Source organism: Anser anser, assembly GCF_964211835.1.
Source record: "Anser anser genome assembly, chromosome: 3".
NCBI lineage: Eukaryota > Metazoa > Chordata > Aves > Anseriformes > Anatidae > Anser > Anser anser.
In genome coordinates, this window is record NC_139722.1 from 6,709,205 (window position 1) to 6,729,069 (window position 19,865).

The 19,865-nt window shown below is 38.9% G+C and overlaps 2 protein-coding genes across 4 annotated transcripts in view; both read left to right on the forward strand.

Annotated features, from left to right (window-relative positions):
- CD2AP (CD2 associated protein) overlaps window positions 1–5,287 on the forward strand; it is a 75,452-nt gene extending 70,165 nt beyond the window's left edge. The window contains exons 16-18 of the mRNA XM_083828255.1: window positions 534–724; window positions 1,822–1,885; window positions 2,949–5,287. Of these exons, the coding sequence (XP_083684381.1) occupies window positions 534–724; window positions 1,822–1,885; window positions 2,949–2,990 (297 nt within the window). The 3' untranslated portion in view covers window positions 2,991–5,287. The remainder of the gene's footprint in view (window positions 1–533; window positions 725–1,821; window positions 1,886–2,948) is intronic.
- Window positions 5,288–5,440: 153 nt separating this feature from the next.
- ADGRF4 (adhesion G protein-coupled receptor F4) lies at window positions 5,441–18,949 on the forward strand. Of its 3 annotated transcripts, XM_083828252.1 has the most exons (11): window positions 5,441–7,366; window positions 7,463–7,691; window positions 9,595–9,680; window positions 10,124–10,225; window positions 11,529–11,565; window positions 11,705–11,865; window positions 12,481–12,771; window positions 13,541–14,905; window positions 15,597–15,638; window positions 15,738–15,797; window positions 17,990–18,949. In XM_083828252.1, the coding sequence occupies exons 2-11, from the start codon at window positions 7,604–7,606 to the stop codon at window positions 17,993–17,995; spliced, it is 2,238 nt and encodes a 745-aa protein (XP_083684378.1). In that variant the 5' UTR covers window positions 5,441–7,366; window positions 7,463–7,603; the 3' UTR covers window positions 17,996–18,949. The 3 variants fall into 3 exon arrangements, with proteins under 3 accessions (XP_083684378.1, XP_083684379.1, XP_083684380.1); XM_083828253.1 differs by lacking the exon at window positions 15,738–15,797 and having other exon boundaries at window positions 5,441–7,691; XM_083828254.1 differs by lacking the exon at window positions 9,595–9,680 and having other exon boundaries at window positions 5,441–7,691.
- Window positions 18,950–19,865: the final 916 nt, after the last annotated feature.

Sequence of the window (19,865 nt, forward strand, 5' to 3'; positions counted from 1 at the left end):
CCTTGTCATTTGGTATAGAGTTCATATTAGAATTTGTAATGTAAAGTTCATTTATACCTCAGTATAAAGTTTTGTTTTTCATTTCTGATAATCAGGTAGCACGAAACTATGGTATCATTTCTCACATAAGTTTAACGTCTGATTAATAATCTTCTGACATGTAAAATAACAGATCAGAAGGGCACGTGAATGATTGTTTATAGTGAACTAAGGTTTTTGATTAAATCAAAGTGTTTTTTTAAAGTGTAGAGAACTGCAGTGTGTTTCTTTTAATGGCTACAGGAACCTCAGTGCAGTGCTAAATGAACAGCTTTGAAAATAACTGTATCTTACATACTACAGTAGTCCATTTGAACTGGACATTCCTTTTAATCTTTGGGGTAGAAAATAAAGGAAAGTTGTATATGTATAGTTAAATGTTAATAGCTAAAAAGCATATACAAGAAGATACTACACCAGTACAACTTGTATACTGTAAGTGGTCGGTTCATAAAGATTGCATTTCTTAGCCTTCTACTGACTTACTTTTTCAGCCATCTGTGTTGAGTCCACCGATTCCATCTTCATCTCAGAGACCAAGTTCTGTTATACTCAACTTTTTTCCGGGAGAAGTCCAACTTAAAGGAGAAACAGAGAATACACAAATACAAACTTCTGTGGAAGAGCTCAGGACTCAGATTCATGATTTGATGAGTTTAGTAGACGCACTGAAAAAAGAACATGGGTAAATATTTTTCTTCTCAATCTGCAAATGGATATACACTAACATCTTTAATGACAAACAAAGATAAAGCTATCGTGTATTAATACTAACGTTCAGAACTTCTTCCTCTAGAAGTTGATCCAACTAAATGACCTAAATATATACCGATTTGTTGTCAAAGTATTTTTGGAATTTGTAACCCTTTTTCTATTCTACCTTGTGCTCCTTCGTTCATTACTGCTTTTTGAAAATATTTCTTAAGCAGTTGGTACTATCATTGTAAGGAAAATTAGATAATTCTTGTGGTATGTAGTGTAAGTACATGTGCTGGCATTGTGTAATAACTGCACTGTAATAATTGCAGCACTGACATGACTGGTAGGAGGGAAAAGATTACTGAGCCTTTTAAATTCAGTCATGATGTCCCCATCATGTGTGCATGTGGGCAGGATTGTGTTTGGCAGATGTAAAAGAAAATTGGTATTTGCCTAAACACAGTAAAGACCAATCTGCAGAAATTGTATTTTTCTGTCTTTGGTTGTAGAGCACAGGCATTCATTCTTGTACTATTTGAATGATGTCTGGTGCTAGCTAAACCAGGTGAGAGGCTGTAAAGCATCTGGATCAGTTGGCTTCCACAGTAAACTAGTAAATTATGAGTTCAGGAGATTAATGTATTAATTTTTCAGTGACATGATGATCATTCTTAATATTTTCTTATCTGACCCCAGTTATGAAGTAAAACAGAATAGGAAATTCCTATTCTAAAGAATTTGTTCTATACATAGAAGTTGCTGGGTTACTTTGAATTTCTCTCTCCAAGTAGAGGATAACTGTAAAAACATTTCTTAACTACACTACTAAAAATTGTGATTAAAAGTTAGGGATAGTTGCATGGTGATTGCTAAGAGGTGTTGAGAGTTGTTGGAAGCTTCTGGTCCAACAAATTTAAATACCAGTCCGCTAGTGGGCCTGTAATTTTATGTTTTCTTTATAAGATGTAGTATTAGATTTACGTTCATCCCTCTTGTAAAATTTAAAGAAGGCCTATGCTTCCTGTTCTCAGTAATATATTTTTCTTCTCTAACTTGGATTTCTGCTATCTTAACAACTGTCAGGAGAGAACTGGAAAAAATAAGAAAGGATTTGGAAGAAGAAAAGCTGAAGCGAAGTATTCTGGAGGTAATATTAGCAACTTACAAGGAGAAAAAAAATTAGAAGCATATATATATAGTGTTCAAGAACTTGATGTTAAAGGAAAGTCTTAATGGACATACTCAATCTTTTTTGTACTGCTTTGTGTAGTTGAATGAATGCCTCATAAGGCAAGTATTAAGAATATTCACAGTTCATCTTAGTTCAGTTCTGTTTACCTGCAAAATAATTATTTTTAGTTATATGTGTGTTGGGATGTCAGTTTAGTGTTGCTAGATTCTGCGTTGTACTAGAAATATGTCACAACTGGATTTACTACGAGAGATGATGAATATTTTGCTTTTGTGGATTTTAAAGGACAAATTTAGTTTTTGTAATCAAAAGAAAAATAGGAAGAAAGTCATCTTTCTTTAATTCTCTATGATCTGTCTAAATAAAGTCAAAAAGAATAGAACGCATCTGAAGTTTTCTTCACGACGAAAGCCACCCCCTTAGTTTCTTCATGAAGGCTACCTGCATTATTGTATAATGCTGTTAAGTGGTTAATAAGTTGAACTCATTATAGAAAAATATTCGAGTTGGATACAAAAGTGCATTATATTTGTGAAAGAGTACTTTTTACTGACTTCAAAGCTACTTTAAAAACTTGAGAACAACTTCTGGCAAGTTCTCTTTTTAAGGCATCTCTAAAGCAATCTATGAAGTTGCCTGGAATATGTGCTGGGAATGAAAAGTACTTCCTAGTATCTTCAAAATCCATTTGAAGAAATAAAGATTAATCATGTCATAATATTTTGCATGAGGGCTGCCTCAGGAAGTTAGTCTGAGATGATGCATTGTTATGCAGAGACTTGTTAAATGATTCCTCAACTCAGTTTTGTTAAATGACTATTCAGAGTGAGATTATCCAATAAATTCTTGTTTATTAAGCAACATACTAACATAAAATCAGCTGTAAATATTGAGCTGTCAAATGCTTCCATTTTGTTTGCTTAAACATCTGAGATTTCAAGGTTATAATTTTGGTGAAAGCTCTGGAAACTTTAGATTATTGCTACTCTACTGACTTTTCAAAATATCTGTTTTCCAGGTTGAAATAGAAAAATTGAAGAAAGCAGTGATGTCTACATGAGACACCCATGGACTTGCTATCTTTAACTTGCCAGGAATTCAAGCTGAACACAAGCAGAACTGACTCTTTTATTTTGTAATAATGAATGCTGGTGTTCTACAGTCTTAAAGAAAAATATAGTAACAGAGGAATATAGTCTTTTATTCAGAGATAAGAAAACAAAAGAGAATAATGGTGTAATTTTTTTGCCAATATAAAAGAGGCCTTATTTCTTACTGTGCTGGAATTGCAGACCTTTATTTTTTGGTTTGCTTGAAAATACTACTGAATCTGTATAAAAAGGAGAGGGAATTCTTAATAGATTTTTATTAAATACCTGTAGCTTAATTTTTAAAGAGATCTATACTATAAATAGGGTGATCTATCTTTACAAGTAATCTGTAAAATAATCTATTGGGAGGGACGGAATAGCTGTGTCATAATTGTAGTCACTATTTTTCCCCTACATGCAAAAAGGGAATATTTGTATATTTTTTAATTTTGGCAGTCTTACCCAGGGTTATGCTGTTGTGCCTGTCTGCAGTGAGAATACTAATAATATGCTGTTTATAAGTTGAGCAATGAGATAGGAATTTGTTAATGCAGTGAATCGGATGACACACCTATGCATTGTAGTAAGAAAGGATGACCTAATCAGAGTAGTTTAGCAGAACATTTTGTCACTTGCACTATTGGATTAAAAAGGGATTTAGGACTGCATCACAAAGTTACAACAAAAGTAACTCTTAATACTACAAAATGCAAGAAACACAGAAACAAGGCTAGAATCCAGTCTTAACTGAACCTGTTGTGCCTAAAATACTGCAGAACACAACGTGAAAAAGTAAACCTTAACTCACAGTGTCTGTGCTTGTGTGTACCTAAACTGAAGTCATCACTCTTTCTATTGGTTAAGTATGAATTTTGATCTGTTTTTACAATAGTCAGTTTTTGTTTATAATATGGCTCCAAATAAATCACTTTGGAACTTTGCTACTCTCAAAATGTCTCAATATTTATATATTTATGCTATAAACTTTCTCAGTATATTGTGTACTTCTAAATTTAATTACATCTTTGTATTTAACGAGTGATTGGAATGATTGCTTTGACAGCACTGTGCTGGCATCTAAGACAGCATCTTTCACTTTTTTTTATAGAAAATGGTTGAAATCTTGTGGACTGCCATTATCTTTAACCCCTGAGCTCAACACTGTGCACCAGAATAATATACAAATAATATTCAAAGTTGTGGGAGACAATTATACTTATTGCTCTATTCACTTGATAAAAGAATGAAAAACGGTTTTAAAAAGCCAGTCAAATGTGTTACTTCTGTTAGGAACAACCTTATCTCCTTTTGGTCTACTAGAATTTAAATGACAAAAACATACCATATTAGTTGACAACTTCACCAATAAGAGAAAGAATTAAATTTCTATTCATGGGAATAGCCATAAATATAGTAATTATTTACTATGTCACTCGAGCAAGAGATACGGAAGTGAGATATATTCTTAAGAATATGCTTTCTCCACAGTTGATGCATCATAAAAAGCAAATGTCAAAAATTCAGTTGGATTCTGTTTCTTGGTTGCTGATCAAAGTTTCTGTAAGATTTCATTAATATACTATGCAGGTATTAGGTAATATTTGCTAGTCGTATCACTAATAAGCTGATTTGATATTAATGCTTTTAACTTCTAATTGCCTAGATGCATCACAAATGAAGACTTGAACCTGATCTTTATGTTGAGGACTAATGTGCAGCAGTAGTGCTTTTTGTCAGACACTAAGCTCTTACTTAGAATTCATACTTCTAAGTCAGATGATGAAGAGCAAGAATTGAGCCTAGTGGAATAGCAGATTTCATTATACAAGCTCTTCACCATGATTAGAGCATGAAACAAACCTTGTAATGGATTGCTCTACAGAAATAGTCTGCATATAAGCTTGTAGCAGACAAACAGAACAAGACAATCAGTTAAAACCACAAATGAAAGGTGTTAATTATTTAATGGCCTTTGTTCGCTATAGCAATAAATGACCCAAGTGCAATGACTTGATTTAATAAAACCCTCTTTTAAAAGTCGCTGCTATTAGTATTTTTAGCCATAAGGAAGTTACCCTAATAAATGTCTGTCTTGTCTTCAGCTAGTGTTACGTACTAGAGTGGATGAGAAGAGAGTAATGGTTTTGAAGACATTCCACAGTACAAGTTCCTAAAAGCAGTATGCTTCTCTGACTTGTTTACTGGTGCTGTAAAATGATGCATGCTATCCAAACTCAGTAAATAAAATAATTTAAAACTGTTGAAATGTCTGCTCGGTTATGTTCAGAAATGTTTCATATTATACGTTAAAAAAAACCAAACAAAACAACTTTGCAGAAGGAGATTGGGTGGAAAACGTGTATTCATTATCATTCATATAGCTCACCCCTGGAGACTTTCATCTTTCGTATTTGAATTTACTCACTAGGATACTCTGGTTCCTGACTTACAGGATAGTTATCCCAACAGTTGGAAAGCTTACTGTTGGTGTTTTGTTTTGTTTTTAATTGTGACTGGAAGCCTCAACTTTTTAGTAACTCTTATTCCTTTCTTTTTTCATTTTTTGTTGGTCCAAACTGACCTTTCTGTGCATCTTCAGTTTATTTTTAAGATCCTGATGCCACCCAGTAACATGGATAAATGTATGTTTGAGTCTCTTCTTAAATACAAAGTGGAGAACTAAAGACTGAGATTACAACATCTAAAAGGGTTATGGATGAAGGAAAAAGGCAAATGAAGAACAGAACAACAGAAGAGCATTTTAAAAATGCAATATTTTATTCCATTTTCATATTCTGTAAAAAGCTTTTGTCTGCATACAGTTTTGGAAAAACTTACAGGTCCATGTCTGCTTTTTTTATTCAAATAATCATGAAGAAGATAACATTTTTCATGAATGTTGCTTTAAAGGAATGAAGTCTGGTGAAAAACTTTAACGTATTGCAAGGTTTGATTTTTGAATTGTTTAGCAAAAAAAAAAACACGGTGAACTTTAATGAATAGAAGGCGTTTATTTAAAGTCATAATTTAGCAGAAGTCTCTCATCTTTTTCCAAAGGAAATGATGAAAACAGGTTTTTGTAGCTGCCTTACTTTTGTCTGTTACTAAAGTTCTCTAAGATGTTCCTGATCGCTTTCTCAGAGCAGTGTCAAAACAGCTGCTCATCTATCTTGGGAAATTGGGTTTTGCAAGAGCTGAAAAGACAAACCACTCCCTTTGGGATGTCCAGGCACATACCTCCCATCTTGAAGATCCAAACAGCCTCGACCAACTTGTGAAGGGTGAGACTGATGCTGCTCATTTAACGTTCAGAGCACTTGCCCTGGTTGTGGAAAGTCATGATCTGAGTGTCTTTCTAAGCCCCAGGGAGCACAGACTTATACCTCTTTGTTTCTGGGAGAAGTGTGCATGTATGTCTGTGCTGAAATGTCAGCCTTCGTGTCTTTCAGAGGACAGATGCTTAGGTTGAGGGGGGTTGAGAATTGAGGGGTGTTCAGTTGTCACCACAGCAAAGGTTCTGGGTGTGTGTAGAAGGATAACTCCAGGTACCAAGAAAAAGTGTCTTAAAAACTTGCCCATACTTTGATGTGATCTGGTATTCACCCCTTTACTTTTGACTTAAAGGCGAGCTAAGGAGCCACCTTTTAATTCTTCTTTACCCGGTACTGTATCAAGTGCAAATCATTTAACGTCCCCAGGTCGGTTATGTTGGCTGTTTAATTGTGCTTGGCTTAATTCCCGCTTGATACCAACATGAGATGCAATGCTGTCTGTATCAAAATAGCACAATAAATCATGCGTACCTCTGGGCTAAAATGAGACCTGTCTTGTGGCTGGTGATTGGCTTAAGTTGTGGTAGCAAACAAAATGACTTGGAAACCCTAAAAACTCATGACAAACATATTGCAGGATTCAAGAACTTTTTTTTTTTTTTGGCCGAAGTTCATCTGAAACAGTCCCATGGGTAGAGCAGTGGGAAGTGGTCTTTGTTATGAGAAACTGCATGCTGTACATTACTGGCTGTTGGCAATCCTCAGAAAAGCAGGAATGATGGTGAGCCAATATTAAGAGAGCTAACGCTGAACATGGCACAAACTTCAGCAGGCAGCTGTAGCCCCCTCTCTGTGCAGTCCATAAGGAAAAGATCACTTGGTCACAGCTTTTTAGCTGCACAGAGTATTATCAGTAGTGTCATTTTTGATTTACGAAGCATAATGCGTTAACTTGGCTAAGTTTTGATTGTGAATTCTTTTCATCTTTGAAGAAGACCTGTTAAATACAGCAGAGCAGACGGTGCCTCCTCCTCTGGGATGGAAGGTGCAAACCACACAGGCATGACTCACTGGTGAGGACTCCTGACAGGTGGCAATCCAGCAGTTTTGTGGGCGTTTGCAACTTGTTTTGGCATTTTTCAGTGCAATACCTGTATCGTCATCTGCAGGTTCCTCGCCGTTGATCCAGTCAGACAAGAAAAAAAGCAGGCCGATGCCAAAGGTTATTTCCTCATGGGATGAATGAATCAGAGCAAAGAAGCAACTCAGGGTAAGGCCATAATAGCGAGACTGGGGCAAGATGGCGGCAGATGAGTGGTTGGATGCTAACCCGTCATATCTGGAGGATCTCTGGCTCTGTTAATTTTGCTTACAGTTTAACCCAGACTCCTGAAAACGGTGAGTACCATCACGAAACATTTTGCCAGAACTGTTCGAAAACTATCAGTGAGGGAACTGAAGTCATCTGTGAAATCAGATGACTAAACTAAATCTAACTGCTTTAGGCTATTTTAACTTTGCACTTGTTTGCTCAGTTTTATATTTGCTCCTTGTGTCTGTGGAAGTAATTAGACATCTTAATTAACCTCTGATTTTTGCTTGGAGTTTTGTGATTGGTCTCTAGTCACAATGTTGTCACTTCTCAGAAAAATTCAGATTTTCTTATGAAGTTATTGTAAAGATCACTCTCCTCTTGGAACTTGCTTTACTTAAATTGCTTTACTTAAATTCACCTTTTCCACCTGTGTCCCTTTATAAAAGTAATTAATACCAACCAAGCCTCTGTATAAGTAAGAGCCTTATTTTTTTTCCTTAAATGACCACGTTGAGGACTCTTGCTGTAGCCTTTTTAACATACCATGCAACAGTTAGCAGTATGAGTGATCATATGGTGGCTTGTGAACCGCTTGGATTTTAACATAAACATGTAGGCATTCAAGCCCCAAATAAAGAATTCAGTTCCATAACTAAGGATTTAATATTTTTTTTTCAGATATTGCATACACGTAGCACAAGTCTGCAGTGAATGTTTGGGGAAATAAAATTGTATAGCTGAATAGACAAGCCTAATGTAAAATGTCTTTTTGCACAATATGTGCTTGGAATTTCTGTGCTGGATACCTATTCCTATAAAGGAATAGGTATGTCTATAAAGGATATTCCTATTAAGGAATTCCTATAAAGGAATAGGTATGTCTCTCTAGTTCTGCTTCTGGGGTAGCAGAGAGGGGAAAGCTGTAACCTAAGGTGATGGAGAACCCTTTGGCCAGAAACCTTGGGTCCACCAGTCTGAGGGTGTAGTTCCCAATGTTGTTGTTTTTCAAGTGGGGTCCTCTTATAGCTGTGATCATGCAAGGTCAGATTGCCTCGCGATGAGTCCTTGGGCATGGAGTAAGGAGGGAAAGTTTTGTAGGTTCTACAGAATGCTTCCATTATAAACTAGCAGAAATCAGAGATAAGGACTTCATAAACTGGTTACCTTAAATTTGAATTACTTCTTAAATAGATTATCAGTTTACCTTTTCTACTATTTTAAGAGTTTTTTTTCCTCTTCTTTTAACCATTGTCCAGACATTCATTCCTCGCTCTTCTTTTCCTTCTGCTGGGACCTTTGCCCTCCTGGGGTGCTATGACCAAATGAAATTAGTTGGAGGAGGAGATACAGCATCTGGTGACCATCTCCTGAGCTGGGCAGGAGATACCTGCAAGCCTATGTACTTCTATAAGCATATCCATATTCTTTCCCGAAAGTGACTGACTTCTTGCTGTATTACTTGCCTTGCTTTATGTTTCTGTTGATGTGTAGTAGTAACCTTGGCATGTTCTTGCAGTGCTGAGGCTGGGTAGTTTCCATGATGAGTGAAGCAATGCGACTGAACGAGATCTGTGCTTCACCAGTAACATGGCTCATTATCTCCATGAGCCTCAGATACCTGGAGCTGTCCCAGGCTGTTACCTCACCTAGAGGTAACAGCCCTAGGTGGAGTTCCATAAGTGTATAAATACAAAGTGGATATGAACTAATAATGAAACATGACGAACTCAAGGATTCCCAAATGCGAAATGGAATTAGGGCTAAGAGCATACAATAAATATTATTTAATGACTGCAGAAATCTGAAAAGAAGTTGGTACAATCCTTTACCTAATATCTTTAGGTGTTTCCTGGTCATCTCCTGTTCCTCAGCAGTGTTGATCTGAGTCTTGTGGTTCGCTTATCTTTATCAGTTTTGGTCCTTAGAAGAGCTAATGGTCACTAGCTTTAAACCTAACTTTAAAACTGTTTAATATATATTTTTCAGCGTCCTATGATGTTGATGATAACGGCTGTGTGCTCTGCCAAGGCTGGCTGCCACCTCTGGACAGTTTGCCATGTGCTGAATCAAAGGTAGCGCCTGCTGAAGGCAGCATCTGCTCTCAGTGCTCATAATTGGATATCTGAGGCCCAAGGGCCTGAGTTTTCCATCTCACATGGCAATTCTCATCAGGGCCTGCCCGAGGAGAGTAGCAAAAGTTAGACTCCGTAGAGACGAGGTTGTGTGAAACTGCTTCAAAAGGCACCCACAGGCTGAAATGCTTTAAGCTCTTCACCTTGCAGTTTACAGTAAATATTAATGCAGTAACTTCTAATATTGAACAGTTTTTTTTGTTTGTTTTAAATAAAAGTGCACAAATCATTTTCAGTAAAAAGTTGATAAATGTCTGAAAATCACTTTGCATGCCCAGCGAGGACAGTGCTTGAAATGGGTTTAGCTGCTCACGTACTAGCAACTGGACTATGTTCAAGAAGGGAAAACAGATGTTGCCATCTTCAGCATATCTTTCTTCCAGGAGAAAAGCAGCAAATGCGAGGCAATGGATGTGAGGGTGGCCCACTGCCTGCTCCTTTGGGCTGTGCACTTCTTCCCGGCTGCACCACGCGTTGCTCCCAGGGTGAGTTGGTGAGCGAAGTTGGTGACCTTGCGTCCGTGAGAGGCCGTGGACTCCAGAGCTTTCTGGCACAGAAACCTGCAACATTTGATTTTAATGGGGGGGGAATCACCTGTTCACTTGAGTTATTCAGAATTGAGTTTTACGTACCAGTAAAAGGAAAAAATCTCTTCTTTCATATCAGGAATGCTACAGCTTATATTTATCTTATTTATCACCAGAATTCCCATGGATCTACTAGGCAGTCTGGATAATGCATCCAGAATTTTTCTGGTCTGGTTGTACTGTGCTTATTCAAAGTAGATCTGAGCCAGTGAGATACAAATCTCTTCCAAGGATTTATGATAGTTGATGGAAACATAAAATACCTTCCTCTCCACTTTTTTTACGGGTTGTTCTTTCTGTACAGACACCTGTAGGCAAGGAACACGGTTGTTGCTTTGGGACCTCAAAGCATGAGATGACAAGAGATGCCTCTCCCTGAGGACTAGAGGCTGTAAGGTCTTGGAGAGCTCTCCTGGTAAAAGTTCCTTGCTGGCTTTCAGGGTGGCAAAGCAGAGATGCCTGCAGTGAGAGAATTAGTCAAATCAGTAGGTCTGGGAGGAAACATTACAATATTCAATACACTCAATGTGCCAAGCAGCCCCCGGCACAACTCTCGGACTGTTAGATAGCAGTAGCAGTGTGATTTCTAATGCATCACACAGCCAACGTTTCTTTCCAGACGGCGTTTGGCTGATGGCAGATAAGCCGTTTGACCGAGAAGTGAAAGCCAGATCTGAGCAACTGCTCTGGATTGAGTCTGCCTGTACAACACGCAGTCCCAGCGAGTGTCCTTAAGCTGAGCATGGCATGTCTGCCTTGGTGTTGCTTTCCAATCAGGACTGGAACAAAGAGGCTTTGGTGGTGGTATTCTGTACAGCTGTAGCTGCATCTTATGGCACAAATCACACAGATCCTTGTACATCAGTGTGAGAATGCTGGAGACCTTAAAATCAATACAGGCTTTTTCACTCAGAGATAACTACTGGAGGCATGTATGATCTTCACCACTAGCTCGGTATTGTCACTTTAGTAGAAAAGTACAACTGTGAAGGCTTAATGTAGAGACAAAACATTAATAGAGAGTTCTGAATTGTTCTGTATGATTGATGGGCCATAAACAATCTATTCTGTATCTTAAAAAGTCTTCTGGACCTCAGAAGGACCACTCTACCATTGAAGTCACCTTTCTAGTTTGTTCCAGGTAGTCGCCTTTTATTTATTTTCACATTCAATATACATTCCACTTTACCTTATTTTTCAGGTTCTCAGCAAGGAGTCAAAAACTGGCAATCTGCAAGGTACAGTGAATAGCTACGTGTCTTGTAATTTTTTTGAAATGTTATCCATTATCAGTATTTACGCCCCCGATACTCGCCTCATGGATCGTAGTATGCTGTCATGCGCATTAGAACAATATCTGCTTGATTTCTTTTCCAGATGGGTGTATAAATCTGATTCCCTGTGAAGTTAGCGGAGCTATCTGTATTCAGCCTTGTTCTCCCTCCTTCCATGGAGAGATGAGTTTTGTCTGCAAAGATAGAAAGTGGCAAATGTTCATAGATGCCTGTGCAAATCTGGATGTTCAGTCACTTTTTCAGGTAATATTAACAGTTACGCATCTACTTTCCCCTGTGGTCATAATTTGTTGTGAAGACACATTTCCCTCCCATGCAAACTTTAAATTTTGAGCAAAGGGAAGAAGATGGGATCCTAGAAACCAAATTACTGTGAAGCTTTGACTTCATCTTAAATTAAGTAATAGGAATTTCCCAAATTCACTTCCAATGTTGAAACAGTTCAGAAATGAACTTATCTTCTTCACCTGATTAATGTTTTTCACACAGATCTAAACCAAGACAATGATACTCTAGGATGAACCTGAGAGAACAGCTGTACAAAAGCGCTTCCAAATTCTAATTACTACAAAGGCCTATAATAATTAGATGATTTCTAGTAAATTCTTCCCCAACTACAAAATAAAAAACTTTTTTTCCAAGTCACTTGAAGAGTAAGGCAATATATTCAGTTCTTGCCCCTTCCTCCAAATGCATTGTGCAAGAAAGAAACTTTTCTCAGTGGAGCTTTGGTCCTGGTTTTCAGGTCTTTCTGCATGTTAGTTAAACACACCAGCACTGTACAGTTTGCAGGTTGTAGCAGTAGCATCATTTTGATTCTGTTCATTAATTCTCCAAAATTTATTTTTCTCCCTCTAGAGGATTTCTGAACATGAACCTCTTCCAAGTTCTGGAGGACATGTTAGTGTTGCTGGAGGACACCTGCCCTTTGTAGGAGGAGGAAAACCAGTGCACGGGAAGCCAGGAGATGAAGCAAAACATTTTGGTGCTGATGACCATGGGAATAGCAACTGCCAAGCTGATTTTTCATGCATCATCCCAGATATCCTGTCTTCACCAGCAATTCCAGGAAACATTGCTGATATAGTGGAACTGCTAAAGAATATTTCCCTGATGTTGTCAGAAAATGTCAATAGAGGAAAAATGCAGGTATTTACTTTTATGGGTTTGAAGAGTTGGATCTGAGCTTGCCAGAGCAGCCGTGCAGTTTCTTACTTTGCAGGCACTCTCCAAAGAAGTGGTAGCTGCAAGTCACACATGGAGATCACCTGGAACGAGTTTCCAAAGGGGGGCCATGTTTTGCTGTCAGAGAAAATGTTTCATCTGTTCACGTATGGCAGAAATCCTCCAGTTCCCATTGGCGGAATTTGTTTTCTTTAAAAGCAAATGTTTGCAGCAACAGTTTTATAGACTTGGGAGAGCAGTACAAGGAAGACTTCATTTTTAAAGTATTACATGGCAGAAAAAGCAGTGTTGGAGATGCTGATCACGATTGTGTTTTCACACGTTGCACGATAAAAACTGAAATCTTTCCCTGACGAACTCAGAAATCAGAGAGGTGGGGGAAGAACTGTGCAGAGGGAGATGTAAACAGAGCCACATTGCAGGTCAAAATCTGAAACAGAAGTGGTGTCATATTTATTTTTATTTTTTTATTTTTTATCGTTCTTCCCAGTACCTTTTGAGCTTTGATGTGAAGAGGATAGTACAATTCTGTTGGTGACTCATGCCAGTGAGATGTTTGGGCTTGACTGAGATGGGTCATGTGAACCTGTTTATTGACAAAGACATATATTTACTTTGTAGAAATTAATCTTGAATTTAAATTAGCTTTTTTTTTTCTTGCAGACTGTGCCAATGGAATAATAGAACTTTTCTTTTAACATGAAAATTAACTTATTTTTCTTCTTTGTTTCAGAGTTATAGCAGGATAGCAAACCATATTCTGAACAGCTCCATCATTTCCAATTGGGCTTTTGTCAGGGACAGAAATGCCAGTTCAACATTACTGGACTCAGTGAACTTATTTGCTGGCAAACTTCTTCTAAGGAATGGGTCGGAAAGTATACAGGAACACTTCATCTCTACTAAAGGCTACAGCATATATAAAAATACTTCAGGGAAGAGCTTTGATTTTTCTATGGAGTTAAATAAGACAAGCAATGTAAGTGGGCGCGTGGCCATTCCAGAAGAAGAACTTTTGAAGTTGCCTAGGACTTCCAAAGCAATCAGCATTGCATTTCCCACACTTGGAGCCATTATAGAAACCAGCCGCTCGGACCCTGTTTTTGTGAACGGAATGGTTTTATCTGTGTCTCTTCCAGAAGAGCTTCAGCATATTTTGCTCACCTTTGAAAAGGTGAATAAACTGGAGAACGTCAAGGCTCAGTGCGTTGGATGGCACTCTGCTGAGAGGAGATGGGATAGCAAGGCATGCAAAATGAAGTCAGACAACATCAGCAGCGTTGTTTGTATGTGCAAGCACCACCGCCGGACGTTCAAATCCTTCTCCATTTTGATGTCCCCCACCATGCTGCGAAACGTGGTGTTGGATTACATTACGTGTGTGGGGTTAGGCCTTTCTATTTTCAGCTTGGTTCTGTGCCTTACCATCGAGACTGTTGTCTGGCATCACGTTACAAAAACTGAGATAACCTACATGCGCCATTTTTGTTTGGTGAACATAGCTACGTCACTTCTTATTGCTGATATTTTATTCATCGTAGCAGCTATTGTGCACAACACAGCCCTAAACTACCGGCTGTGTGTAGCAGCCACTTTTTTCCTTCACTTTTTCTATCTTGCCTTGTTTTTTTGGATGTTTACCCTGGGTCTCTTGATTCTCTATGGATTGTTACTAGTTTTTTTTAAGATAACAAGATCTGCGTTCATAGCTACAGCATTCTCTATTGGATATGGATGTCCATTACTCATATCTATCCTCACTGTTGCTATTACTGAACCTAAAAATGGATATTTAAGGAGTGGAGCCTGCTGGCTCAACTGGTATGAGACGAAAGCCCTTTTGGCCTTTGTCGTACCTGCTCTGGGCATCATTGTTGTCAATTTGGCGGTGGTGGTGGTGGTTGTGGTGAAGATGGGAAGACCCTCTATTGGAGATGGCTGCAAGTCACAAGATTTGAGCAACATGATCCGAATTAGCAAAAACGTTGCCCTTTTGACACCTCTTCTGGGCCTCACCTGGGGGTTTGGATTAGCAATAATCATTGATAGTCACTCTCTGGCATTCCATGTTACGTTCGCACTACTGAACGCCTTCCAGGTAAACCCAGCAAGTCTGGGCATAGTGCCCTCTCAAACTTTGACCTTGGGAAAAGGTAGCAGATTGAAGAGGGGCTGGCAGCATGTGCTGTGCTTGAAAAGCAGGCTTTCCTTGCATCTTATCTATTTAACGCAGTAGCTGCACTAGGTATTCTGCGTTGACATGGATGCAGATGGGCAATAGAACAAACGAGTTGATACAAAGTCTAATGAAAAATTAAGAGGAAGAATTTACATTAAAATACATGGGTTAATGTCGAGTAACTGCAAAGATATCTAATCCTTATCACCCAACAAATACTCAGAAAATCTTACTTGCCATTAAGGATAGTTTCGTTTAACTCACCAGTGTCAAAGTCTAATGTTACCTGACATACCATTGTATATCCATACTGCCTTGGTTCTTCTTGGCTAATGCTGCTATTAAGTATGTTGAAAAAGTTCTGGTATGTAACCCATCAGTCCAGTTTGTAATGAGAATTAGCATGAATTATATATCCATTCTTGGCATTCCTGGATAGTCCATGTGACCTGGGTGGGTAAACTCATGTGGGGCATTGCTGTCATTGTCATAGATGATGAGATGTTCTGCACTGATAAAAGCATTATTTTATCTATGCTATAAGAAGTATTTAAGAAACTTCATGTGGTTATGGTGTTTTGTAACTGTTTTTTATCTCCAATTTTTTTAGGGATTCTTCATCCTGTTGTTTGGGACACTTCTGGACAGAAAGGTACTTGGGTCATTTCGACTCTAATCCTGGATTATATGAATATTTTCTACACTTAGAAACTGTAACCTCTAATTTTAGGGGGTTGTTTTTAATTTACAGACCAGAGAAGCCTTAAAGAAAAACTGCCTTTCATCAAAGCGGAAGTGTAGTCTAGCAAAGGTAATTTTTTTTTCCACCCCTTAGAGGCTTAATTTAGGATTTATGCCAATTCTATAAGTAGAATTTATATCACCTGCTCATTTGTACATGGAAGGTATTTTGCAGGTAAAGGTATTAAACAGTAGATGTGGCAATCTGTGACCTCTACATAACCTCCTGTTGTTTTTACAAAATTAAAAGTAGTATTTTGGTTTTCTCTCTTCACACGTAGATACCAAAGTGCTTTAGAAAGAGAATATGTATGACTTTTCCCTTCAGTAGAATGGATCTATCTTGAGGTTACAAAGTAAGATATAGAATTAGGAATCCAAAATCCTTATGTAACGACCTGTTTGCTTTCTTCACAAAAATATCTCTATGACAGCATCTCTAGTGTGTCAAGAAGGTTGTTCTGCTTCCAGCTGAATGTCAGTTCAGGAAACCACTCAGAGCTCAGCCAGCATATCTGGTGCTAATTAATGTTGTTAGTATCAAGGCAATTTATTTAAAGGAAATGTTTAAACCCAAAGGAAACAACTGTGTTTCAGTAGCTTCCTAAGAAAATGTTGACAGAATAGATGTGTTGACATCATTGAGTTAGTATTTCCTACCTCTGCTGGAAAACTTTTGTCTGTTGTTAAATAGAGACCTTCCGTTATGAAGGCTTTAGAGGCACTAAAGATAATACTTCCTTCATGCTACTAGCGTTGCTGGTGTGCTTTGGGTCATTTGGTGTTAGAGAAGCTGATTGTGCAACTTGGGACTTCACTGCATCCTTCCTCTGCAATGTAGTCTTCGCTTGCATCCAGCTTTGCTGTTATGTGCTAAGTTTAAATGCAGTGCAGAAGGTCCCCTTTTAAAAAGAAAAAATAAAATAGTTCTGCTAAAGTTAACTATTTCCCTGTCTAACAAGAAAAAGAAGGGAAATGCCTGATTTGCTCCTTATTTAATAAACTCAGATTACAATTCCTGCTTTTCAGTCCCAGGATCTGAATAACTGATGATGTAAATCCTCCTATGAGGCTTTAGGTCAGGTTTGAAAGTTAAAATTCCACTCAAGTCACCACCAACAATATTCTGGAAAAAAGAGGTGGAAATAACACTAATCCCATGACTGAGCAACACTTGCTAAAGGTGTTATCTCATTGAGCAAAACTGGTTGTGGAAGCCGTAACTGCATTTGGCTAAGCACTTGGTTTGATGCTGTCACTCACTTTGGTGGAAGAGACCGCATGTAAATATTTACCATTGCATAACAGAGAGGGGTGGAAAATGTTAGTTACTCACTTGTAAAGTTGTTTGTGAGTATGGAGCTTGACTCACCAAAGCTGGAAAAGTTTGTCATGGTACATTTCTCTCTCTATTTTTTTTTCTTCTAAGACGCTTCAGAGAGCTTCAGAATGGGACTACATATCTGGAGTCTTAGTGGTGAATATTTAAAACGTCTAGGGTTATGCAGACTCCTGTAGAAACAAAGAATATGGCAAGTTGGAAGGGACCCACAAGGACCATGGAGTCCAGCTCCTGGCTCCACACAGCACCACCCAAAACCAGACCCTAAACTGAGTGCGTTGTCCCAACACTTCTTGAACTCCGGCAGCTCACTGCTGTGACCACTGCCCTGGGGAGCCTGTCCCAGTGCCCGACCACCCTCTGGGTGCAGAACCTTTCCCTGACACCCAGCCTGACCCTCCCCTGTCCCAGCTCCATGCCGTTCCCTCGGGTCCTGTCGCTGTCCCCAGAGAGCAGAGCTCAGCGCCTGCCCCTCCGCTCCCCTCGTGAGGGAGCTGCAGGCCGCCATGAGGCCTCCCCTCGGCCTGCTCTGCTCTGGGCTGAACAAACCCAGGGACCTCAGCTGCTCCTCACACACCTTCCCCTCCAGACCCTTCACTACCTTCGTAGCCCTCCCTTGGACACTCCCTAATAGTTTTATGTCCTCCTTTTATTGCGGTGCCCAGAACTGTACAAAGTACTTGAGGTGAGGCCACACCAGCGTAGAGTGAGTTAGTCACTTCCCTCAGCCGACTAGCAGTGCTGTGCTTGATGCACCCCAGACTTACTTCAGGTCTTCTAGCGTTTCATTTCTTTTGGTTCAGATTTTAAGCTAACTGTGGTGTTTCTCAGAGGATTTTAAGGCACCTCCTGTTTGAAGTGGAGCTTCTACCTATAAGGAAGATACATCTAATCTGAGCTGCTGATTTCTTTTCTCCTAGTCCTAGCAGTGGACGGTTGTCTTCAGTGGATCTGACCAGTGAGAGGACAAGGAGCAACTCTTGCAGAGAAATTCTGGTTTGAGATGAGCCTTAGTGGTGACCAGTTCAGAGTGTGGACAGCACTGTCTTGGAGCATGACCACAGGAAGCATCGTGAAAACCAGAAGAGAAAAGGTCCTGAACCTGCTGTCAGGAGCAAGAAACCATCAGCGTTGCTGCAACCCTCAGAGAAAGCACGGTGACATGTAAAAGTTGTTTCTCACCTTTGTGAAAACTGCTGTGAGGAGAGTTTGTCCTCATTTGCCATTTCAGTGCTTCAAGTTCTTCCTGTTTTGTTTTTTCTCCACATCAGTGCAATAAGGAGCTGTACAGCATGTGGGGCTGTTCGAACGTTTGTACATCACATTAAAAATGAAATAACTTTGAGTGTTATATAGCTATTTTTGTTTGTCCTTGACCACAAGTAATTCTGTTAGGTGGGCACTGTATTCATCCGATGTCTGTACTCTCAGGCTGAGGGATAGCATAACTCTGTTTCTGTGTTACAGCTCTGTTCTCCATCTCAGTACCTCTATGTCAGAGGAAATGTAGAAAACATTTTTTTTTAGTCTTTCAGGACAGAATTTTCATTCTTTTTCTAGTCCTGCAACAAATGGACAGATGAAGAAGGAAAAGCCCTCTGCAAATATCTAGCTTCCCTCTTCAGATATGGGAAAGCAAGCTTTGAATATGATTCGGAGTTGAATCAGGTAGATGGAGATCTCCCATATCACATGTGGTGTACTAACCAAGGAAACAGTTCATCCATAGATGATTGTATATCTGGTTTTATTAGAAAGAAATAAAAGTCCTTGGAAAGAAACCTTTAATAATGAAGACTGATAGAAACGTTGTTGTCTCTTGTCAGGACAAGTTGATGCTTTCAAATGGAAATAAAGTTGAAATGTTGTCATTGTTTCTAGTAAGTGGTCCTTATCTTCCTCTATCAAAAGATGTAGACAAACACCCTTTATAATTAGCTAATATTACTCAAACCAAAAATGTCTCTTCCTATTCTGACTTCTACAGTTCTTCATATACGTTTGAAATATAGCTGATTTAATTAGCATACTGCTGGCTTATGTCATCAGCACCCTTTTACTGAAGAGGGAGAAAAATATCCTGGCAGATGAACTGTGGGTTGTGGGGCATGTGATAAAATACTATGAAAAACCCACAGCTAGCATCACAGAGAGAAGCTGGGACAGTGAAGATGGTGATCTGTAGGGCAGAGCCCTGGTCTGGGCCGTGAGATGGTTGCTCTTGTTCCCAGGAATCAGTTGCTGCTTTGCATTTTCCACTCCTGTGTTGTCTGTACATAGACTCATTATAAGAGGCTACCCCTGCTCCTTTTTTTTTTTTTTTTTACATTGTATCTGCATGCTGGAGAGCTTTGATTAAATCGAGATAAAATTGGGATCCTGTGTAACGTAAATTTAAAAAGACTATTGCCCCCAAAGTCCACTTCTTAGTGTCAAGCAGCATCTTCTGTGCTTGACATTTCTCTTCTTGAAGCAATTATAGAACTTACTCCTTGCCTACCTCCCCTCTTCCCCCCCTGCAAGTTGCATGTGTTATGGAGTTGTGCAATATATTTAAAAACACCTCTCTTTCCTGTTGGCTTTCTTTCCAGGGCTGCATTTAACTCAGATTTTTTTTTGGTTGTTTTGTTTTCACTTGTTTGTTTTCCTGTTAACAGTGAAATTTTATTAATGAAACATTGGGATTTTTATAGTACCTGCAAACACAACAGGACTTGCCTCAACCGAACACCTTGCCCTTCCCTCATATGTACATCCAGGTGTGTGTCAGACCACAGTTCTTTACAGCTGTGGATT